The 9411-nt window shown below is 34.4% G+C and overlaps 2 protein-coding genes across 2 annotated transcripts; one reads left to right on the top strand and one right to left on the bottom strand.

Moving 5' to 3' along the window:
- The first annotated feature begins 346 nt into the window (after positions 1-346).
- LOC145031851 (beta-galactosidase 3-like) lies at positions 347-5491 on the top strand. Its single transcript, XM_078980489.1, has 17 exons — positions 347-667; positions 757-852; positions 1494-1606; positions 1705-1771; positions 1856-1948; positions 2137-2280; positions 2357-2445; positions 2543-2648; positions 2737-2824; positions 2920-3038; positions 3131-3295; positions 3452-3630; positions 3736-3955; positions 4031-4258; positions 4341-4543; positions 4666-5002; positions 5102-5491. Exons 1-17 carry the CDS (start codon positions 497-499, stop codon positions 5231-5233), a joined length of 2550 nt encoding a protein of 849 aa, XP_078836615.1. The 5' UTR covers positions 347-496; the 3' UTR covers positions 5234-5491.
- RTH (RTE1-homolog) lies at positions 5456-7058 on the bottom strand. The gene is made up of 3 exons (XM_078980490.1): positions 6906-7058; positions 6115-6407; positions 5456-6019 (listed from the first exon to the last, which is right to left on the bottom strand). The coding sequence occupies exons 2-3, from the start codon at positions 6397-6399 to the stop codon at positions 5579-5581; spliced, it is 726 nt and encodes a 241-aa protein (XP_078836616.1). The 5' UTR covers positions 6400-6407; positions 6906-7058; the 3' UTR covers positions 5456-5578.
- Between the last annotated feature and the right edge of the window lie 2353 nt (positions 7059-9411).

Here is a 9411-nt window from a genome sequence, read left to right as displayed (position 1 = left end):
TTGCAGTTTTGGTGCCCATTTCGAGTGATGTAACAATTTTGGTCCTTGTAGTCACAAAAACTGCAGTTTTTGAACAAACTCATGGACCAAATTGTCACAACAACCGGAAACAGTCATCAAATTGCAAGATGAAACTATTTAGGATCAAAACTTCAATTTTGCACAAACTTAGAGACCAAAAATATAAATTTAGTCTATAGTTTGTTACTTTATCTACAACAAACAAAACTACAAATAATCCGATTATTATAAAATAAAAACACGTACACATTCACGCTTACTATGTGTGAGTGTGATTATATATATAGTATAAGTATATAAGTATACGTCTCAGCAGCAAGAAGATTGCTCCCCATCCAATATTTATTTCCCCCCCTTTTCTGCTTCCATTCTCATCCCCACTCACTCTTGCACTCCCCCAACCACTCTACTCTGCATCTCATTTTTCATATACACAATTCTGCTTTCAATTTCACTCTAAAATCAAAATCATATCATGGAAACCTCATCGATTTCGAGAAGGATTTTATTCTTTCTGATTGCTGTTCAATTAAGTTGCCAATGCATCCAGTGCGTCGTGACGTATGATGGAAAAGCCATTGTTATCAATGGTCGAAGAAGAATATTGATATCTGGTTCGATACATTATCCCAGAAGTACTCCTGAGGTGTTGTAATCTCAAATTAGTCCTAATTTTGATTCGATTTCGTTATGAATTTTGATGAGATTCGATTTGTTTGTGTTTTTGATTCGCAGATGTGGGAAGATATTATAATGAAGGCTAAAGATGGAGGATTGGATGTAATCGAAACTTACGTGTTTTGGAATGTTCATGAGCCTGCTCCTGGCGTTGTAATCATAATTTCTCTCTTCCTTTCCTTTCCTCTTAAAAAAAATTTATACCAAATTCAAATTATTTGTAGTCCAATATTGCATTGATTTGAAATTTTGAACGCATGTATTTTAGGAATCAAAATCGGATACATTGTTTTTTTTAGATTTTTCCAATTAAAATAATTCTTTTAAAGCTAGAATCCAATAGAAATACGATTTGAGTTTCTTTTTTAGTTAATACAACTATTTTAATAATAGTTTAAAGATACCAAGTTTGAATAATTAAAAACGCATATTTCGTGTATGAATGAAAGGGACCATTCCCATCTAACTTACCCCATGCTTTTTGTCACACAACTACCATACTTTCCAAATGTGATTATATCATGTGATATATCTGATTTAACTTGGTACTTAATTAGTCTTTAAATCTTCTACTTATATGTTTACCATTCAATGCTAATAAAGTTTATGCATTATTATAATTATATTTGTCGTTTAAAAAGTAATTTCTATATCAATAAAAACTTGTAGCGTTTATAGTGATAATCGTGGAATGTGATTTACTTATGTATTCTTAGAAGAGGACTGGTGACTGATACTTATTTACCATTTGTGACGTGATTTATATTTTATTTTGTGATGAAAAAAAAAATCAGTATGATTTCGAAGGAAGATACGATTTAGTGAGGTTCTTAAAGACAGTGCAAAACGCAGGCCTTTATGCTCATCTCAGAATTGGGCCTTACGTCTGTGCTGAATGGAATTTTGGGTATTTTTCGATTATTTTTCTTTAAAAAAATAAGATTCATAATTCACAATAATTTTCTTTTATTTTTTCTTAACCAAAACAAGTCATAATTTGTGCAGAGGACTCCCAGTTTGGCTAAAGTATATTCCTGGTATTAGTTTCAGAACAGATAATGAGCCATTTAAGGTAAAATGGTAAATGAATATTTCATATCTTTTTATTGTGTTATGATATATAAATAAAATTTTAATTTTATTTGAATATTTGCAGTGGGCAATGAAGAGGTTCACTGAGAAAATTGTGAAGTTGATGAAAAGTGAAAACTTGTATGAATCTCAAGGAGGCCCAATTATACTCTCACAGGTAAATTCGTAATTTTAAACAAATTTTGTTTTTAGTTATTTCTAGTCTCCAATATACACACATTGTATTTTATGTAGTAAAAGTTGTAGATATGAGGTTTTGTGTTGTGGTACACTTTTTGCAACACAATGTACAAGCAAGTAAAGGCAAACACGACCATGGATTTCCATTGATTATTTACATTACAGATTGAGAATGAGTACGGGTCTCTAGACACGCGATATGGTGCATTTGGACATAACTACATAACCTGGGCTGCAGAAATGGCCGTTGGATTACGTACAGGTGTCCCTTGGACCATGTGTAAACAAGATGATGCTCCAGATCCTATTGTAAGCTCCATCTGACCCGACCCGTATACACTAACCTTTTTTTTAAAAAACTTATCAATTTTAACTGTTTGGACAGATAAACACATGTAATGGTTTCTATTGCGACGCTTTTACCCCCAACAAGCCTTACAAACCCAAAATTTGGACAGAGGCATGGACCGGATGGTATGTGATAACTTTACCCAATCATTCATTTAATCAGATTTTTATCTTTTATAAAATAATAAAACGTTACATAATCAAAGTAAACATTTTGTTACAGGTTTACAGAATTTGGTGGCCCAAGTTATAGGAGGCCTGTTCAAGATATCGCATTTGCTGTTGCACGATTCATACAAAAGGGAGGATCGTTTGTTAATTACTACATGGTTTGTCTTTTCTTATAATTTCAGAGTTTGAGTTTGATCATTCTGTAAATTTCAAATCTTTTGTCTAAAATAAAATACCTGAATACAGTATCATGGAGGTACCAACTTTGGTCGCACTGCTGGAGGTCCTTTTGTCACTACTAGTTATGATTACGATGCTCCCATTGATGAATATGGTATTATATCAATATTTTTTTTTTTACTATTGTAGCCATATGTCATTTTTGAGCTTAAAAGTCAAACTGTTTTGAGTATGAATCTTTGTTTATAGGGTTGATTAGACAACCAAAATATGGGCATTTGGCGGAGCTTCACAAAGCAATCAAGCAATGTGAACCGGGTTTAGTTGCTTCCGATCCAATTATCGTCTCTTTAGGACCCCGTCAACAGGTAGGTTCTTATCTTATCTCAAGCTTAAATTTCTTTAGACAAAAATACAAGGAAATTGAAAATTCTGTAATAAATGATTTACCAATTTTCAGGCACATGTATTCTATTCGAAATTAGGACGCTGTTCGGCTTTTCTGTCAAACTATGACACAAATAACGGTTCACGAGTAATGTTCAATCAGAGGCATCATAACCTACCTGCATGGTCCATCAGTATTCTTCCTGATTGTCTCAATATGGTCTTTAATACCGCCAAAGTAAGTATGTTACACATTTACTCTTTCACTAATCTTGGCATGTTTATGTTTTTAACATGAGACCTCTTCCTATATTCTTATCACTAGGCCACTTATGCAGGACATCTTCATCTTGGAATGTTTCGTTTTTAATGTAATGTGTATGGAATTTTGCAGATTGGAGTTCAATCGACACGATTAACGATGTTACGTGCGAATTCCCAGATGTTTTCATGGGAGACATTTAGTGAAGATTTAACGACTAGTGACGTGGACTCTGCTTTCACTTCGTTTAGTCTTTTGGACCAAGTAAATGTCACTAGAGATTCTAGTGATTATCTATGGTATACAACCACGTAAGTCGTCTGTGTATTTATTATTATTATTTTTTTTTATATAAATATTTTGCAAAGAGACAGTAGGGTGTTGATGACTTAAACTTTTTAACTTTACACTTACAGTATTGATGTTGCGCCTACTGAGTCATTCTTGTATAACGGGGAGCATCCGAGACTGTTGGTAGAGTCAAGCGGGCATGCTCTTCATGTTTTCATAAACGGAAAACTTTCTGGTTCGATTTTTGGAACACGTGAAGATAGGAGAATCAGTTACAGGGCGAAGATCAGACTCCTTTCCGGAAGGAACAAAATCGCGTTGCTTAGTGTTGCCATGGGACTATCGGTTTGTTTCTTCTTGTGTCTCTTTATCGTGATAATTCCAAACTCCAACCTAACATGAATATTTTGTTTTTGAAAGAATATTGGGGGGCATTATGAAAGTTGGGAGACTGGAGTCCTAGGTCCGGTGGTTCTATACGGTCTTGACCACGGGAAACTGGACTTGACCCATACAAAATGGTCTTACCGGATTGGTTTGAAGGGTGAAGCCATGAATGTTGTCTCCACCACCCGTATGCCTTCTTCGGTTGAATGGGTGCAGGGTTCACTCATCACCCAAAACAACCAACCGCTGACGTGGCACAAGGTACGATGAAAATGAACCTAAACCCGAACCGGTGAAGTGAGGTTGGTACTCGATCTAACAGTATTGTATTGAATGTTTTCAGGCTTACTTCAATGAGCCAGATGGTGAAGAACCATTGGCCCTGGATATGAGTAGCATGGGGAAGGGTCAAGTGTGGATCAATGGTCAAAGCATCGGACGATATTGGACCGCTTATGCCACCGGTAATTGCCAACAGTGTCATTACACCGGATCTTATCGCCCTATTAAGTGTCAAGTTGGCTGTGGTCGACCAACCCAACGATGGTACATACATACAGACTCACAAATCATCATCTAATTCGCTTAAGCTTATGCTCTGATATCAAACTTCAATAACATAAGTTTAAAGATACTAAAGTTGGTACTACGGTTGTGTAATGATGTAGGTACCATGTACCTAGGTCATGGTTAAAACCAACCGGCAATCTATTGGTGCTTTTTGAAGAACTCGGAGGTGATCCCACGGGGATTTTACTAGCAAAAAGATCAATGACAAGTGTGTGTGCTGACGTGGTCGAATATCACCCCAACATTAAAAATTGGCGTAATGAAACCTATGGGCAAACACAAGTATTTCATAGTCCAAGGATTCATCTTCAATGTAGTCCTGGCTTGTCAATCTCTTCGATTAAATTTGCAAGCTTTGGAACTCCTGTTGGATCATGTGGCTCATTCCAACAAGGAACTTGTCATGCTCCTACATCGTTGGATGTCATTAGCAAGGTATGTACTACTAATCTATTTTGTTGGCTTGTACTACATGCATAGATGGTTGTACTATACAGGGGCTAATGGAATTTATTTATGTTCTACACTCTACAGAGGTGCATAGGAGAAGATAGATGTGCAGTTGCTATATCAAACACCAACTTTGGTCAAGACCCGTGTCCAAACATATTGAAACGCTTGTCAGTTGAAGCTGTTTGTACTCCAACTTCAATGGGTCAAGGTTAACATGGTATAACCTAAACGCCCAAAACAAATGGGTAAAAACTAATTAACACTAATTGTTATTTAGGCAAGGAAGGAGATTTAGACTAGTTTCAGTTTCTTTACAGGGTTTTTACTTTTTATTCAAATTAATCATAGATTAGAAATTCTGATTCCAATAAGTTAGTAAAGATCATGGGCGTTTTAAAGTTGTAAACATTCATTTCAAGTTTCTGTGCAGTTGAGTTGATGGTGATATATAATTGAATGAAAATTGTGTGATCAAAGCCAATTGTTATATACAAGAATTATCGATCCCAAAAATGTAACAAATACTAAGATGTGTAAAAAGATCCACATGAAAATTCACTAGAGTTGTATGAAGCTTTTGAAACAGTAACTACCACAAAGAAACCATCCAACAACAAGAAACGCAAAACATGACAAAAATGTTAGAAAACTTACGCCTCCAAAGGTGATTCCAATGAAGAAAAAGAACACGAATGGAAGACAAGATCGAACCATGGATTTTGTATCCACCCATTGACCTTTCAACAGGATCAATACAGCCAAGTTTACCACATTCCACCTGCCACCCTGGAACTCCAACCGATTTAGATTATTGGCCACAAATGAGTGACAGTTGCAAGTAAAGATGTTGTAGGTTTTATGTTGGTATTCTTGTGTGCTTTTTCTCAAGGCATCATCCCATCCACATGTGTTGTATTGGTTTCTTCCTGATTCTACTAGTCTATACTCTTCTTCAGTTCTGAACATGGTTGATGTTGAAGGATTGGGAGTCATGGAGCACTGTTAGTTACAAGGGCATGATTGTAAATTAGTAACTAAGATGAATGAAAGCATGAATGACTTGGAAAGAATCAAAGCTGAAGAATATGTATTGCCTTATCTTTGTTGATTTGGACATATCGAGACACAGCTCCAAATGCAAAGTTATCTACACAGATGAAATTAGGACCTGCAAAATCGAGGATGACTCCATCCTCTTTGCCTATCCCAACATGACCAACAAAAGGAAGGAGCCATGAAATAACAGGGAGTGGTGTCCATACTATGCAGTATGGAAAGCGAGCTTTTGATGGATCAATCTGCTTGCTATGTGGAAGTGGAAGATCCTGCTCGATCATCATGCTACTGCCATTATGATTATGTTCTGTATCTGATTCCATTTCCGAATCTGTATATGGCAGAAATCATACATTTCGTATCTCCCAAATCACCATTAACAGACCATGAAATCCCCGTTTTAGCATGAATTAATTAGTTTATCAATTGAAATGCTTAACTCGATGATTTCAACAATATTAATGAATAGCGGTTGATTTGAAATTATGTATCATGGATTCACAATATTTCATGCGCGAATTTAGCGCCAATTGTTATTGTGCATCAACAGTAAATGTTCTAATTATCATGGAATTAAGCTTTTATCTCATTAATCGAAACGCCTGGACTCAACCGCTGCAACAACACTGGCAGTTACAGAATAAATGATATCAACAATTACGAACAGATCTGAAAAACTATAAATGCAATTCGTTTTCGATATAGTTGTTATTTTTTATACGACGAAGAAACAAAACCCTAACTTATATTCCCCTTATCATATCCAAATCTCTGGTTTTGAGCATAAAGAAACAAAATGAATCATTTAGATATAAGAGGACGAGAGTACCTGCGTAACGATCTGCAAGCACTCGATCAACGGGTTATCGATTATGAAGAAGATCCAGCGACTGAGAGCCAAAACCAAAAGGCGGGTTTTCTTTTCTATAATCCCTCCTTCTCTTTGTTTTGGTTAAAAAGTCAATGCCATGCTTTGACCAACATTGGACGGGTGACATGCAGTCGTTTATGCTATCTTGTCGAGTTGGAAAAGAAAAATGAATCTAAATTACAAAACCTTAAAATGGTCCTTTTTGTAATCTTTAAATTTAAAAAAGATTATGACAGGTTTTAATTTTTAAAGAAAAGTTTATATATATCCTTCTTAAATTTTAAAATATCATATTTGTTTAGTTTAATTTTTCAATATTATATTTATTCTTCATATACATTTAAAATATCATATTTGCCCAATCTTTTTATAATTTTTTTTTAATATGTTATAATCATTTTTTATACCTTAGAATTATTATATCATAGCATATTAGCACATAAAACATATCAAATAGTAACATACAAGACAATTATCACAAAGACAATCATCTCTACTATAATCAACTACTAGTGGGCCGACATTGGTGCCTTCGACCCATTTTTACTGGAAGGTAACTCACCTTGAATGTTGAAGCCCACTGTAAAAATCCTTAGTTGCTGCTCTAACAACTCCCTGAAAATATTACCCAATTAGCAATTGGGTCTTAAACCATGATCCTTAATCCTTATTTAGAGTGAAATGACCATTTCAACCCCGACCCATCAAGATTCATACTAAAAAAATCCATGAAATCCTATCAAAGGCCCAATTTTCCAAATTGGGCCCAAACCCGTACATGGGACTACCCTTTAGAACCCATTATGTACTTCATAACCCTCCAAGGGTCAACCTTGGTTAAAGTCACGTTGTCACACCCCAAAGAGAAGGATGGATTATAGAAAATAGTAAACAAGCAACAACATCATCCATTGCATGAATAGTATAATTTTAAATACAAGTGTGTTCTTTCATAGAATAAAACAATATAATGAATATTCAAAATAAAAGACGAGTATTAACTGCTCCATCTTCACAAAACCTAGTCATCTACCTGTCTATTGGTGACCTGAGGATACAAGTTATTTTGAAAGCGAGTATCAGCATTAAAGATGGTGGATTCATAAGTATTTAATATCATTATTTGTATAAGTATCAATGAAAATGTTTGTAAGTAATTGTAAACGTTTGAACTTCCTAGAAAATCTCATATTTTCTACTAGTATAAAAGGAGTCATCTACCGAGACCCGAATGAAAGTAAGTAAGTAGTCTTCTAACGAGACCCACTGACAGTAAGTAAGTAGTCTTCTAACGAGACCCGTTGAAAGTAAGTAAGTAGTCTTCTCATGAGGCTCGCTGAAAGTAAGTAAGTAGTCTTCTCATGAGACCCGCTGAAAGTAAGTAATAATGTGATTGATAGTCCCTATACTAAAAGTTCTCCATATAGGAGATTCTGGGAACTAAAGGTTCGCAACGAATTGCTAGGTCGAATAATCCACATTATTGTTATGAAATCATATATATATACCCAAAACTATACCTATAATAGCTTACTAGGAATTTATATATATATATATATATATATATATATATATATATATATATGAACGTATACCTTTGCTACCCAAAGGTACTGAACTGACTGATTAGAACCATTATATCTACATATGTATACATAATATATATCTAAGATTTAGACGACCTTCGGACAACTAACCGATACCTTAAGTACACATCCAAACAAGGAAAAGGAAATAAAGCGAGTTAGCAGTTCTAAGTCCTTTAAACATTACTTATATAACTATACATATATAGACATGCTTCTAACAATTGTACTAGGAATAGTAAATAGTATCTCTTAACTATACCTATTATAGTTACTAGTAATGTATGTGAATAACCGAAAGTATGCCTTTGCTACCCAAAGGTACTGAATTGACTGATAGAACTTTTATGTCTATATATGTATACATAATATATAACTAATATTTAGACGACATTCGGAAAAATAACCGACACCCTAAGGCCACATCCAAACAAGGAAAAGGAATTTAAGCGAGCTAGCAGTCCTAAGTCCTTTAAACATTACTTACATAATTATACATATATAGGCATGAAATTGACAATATAAAAGTATAAAAGAAGTTTTGGTAAAACCTTTGAAAAGTTTAATAAATAAGAATTTATGACTTGATGTCAGTTTATGAAATAATTTGAAAGCAGTTTGTTTGATAAGAATATTTTAAAGTATAAGAAATCCTTTGTTCGAAACACAATTGCAACAGAGTTTGAAAGGAAAGATACAGTATGTAAGACAGTTTGATAAAGAGTTTAACATGTAAAAACGTTTTGAGAAGTCATTTTGAAGTAGTATACTGAGTAAAACTGCTAAAACTGTAGTAAATATATAGTTTAATAGTTATTAATCACATGTGATTGATATAATAACTATCATGATTCAACTTGTATTCCCCCTACCCCCAT

Source organism: Lactuca saligna, chromosome 2 (genome assembly GCF_052625555.1).
Source record: "Lactuca saligna cultivar CGN05327 chromosome 2, ASM5262555v1, whole genome shotgun sequence".
NCBI lineage: Eukaryota > Viridiplantae > Streptophyta > Magnoliopsida > Asterales > Asteraceae > Lactuca > Lactuca saligna.
This window is presented reverse-complemented; position numbering and strand designations above follow the sequence as displayed.

Bases quoted from the DNA above. Each gene is read 5' to 3' on its own strand.
- LOC145031851 (XM_078980489.1), top strand. From the start codon at position 497: ATGGAAACCTCATCGATTTCGAGAAGGATTTTATTCTTTCTGATTGCT. The intron at 1,772-1,855 runs GTAAAATGGTAA...GAATATTTGCAG, and splicing joins CAGATAATGAGCCATTTAAG to TGGGCAATGAAGAGGTTCAC. The intron at 3,296-3,451 runs GTAAGTATGTTA...GGAATTTTGCAG, and splicing joins TGGTCTTTAATACCGCCAAA to ATTGGAGTTCAATCGACACG.
- RTH (XM_078980490.1), bottom strand. From the start codon at position 6,399: ATGGAATCAGATACAGAACATAATCATAATGGCAGTAGCATGATGATC. The intron at 6,020-6,114 runs GCAATACATATT...TGTAACTAACAG, and splicing joins TCCAAATCAACAAAGATAAG to TGCTCCATGACTCCCAATCC.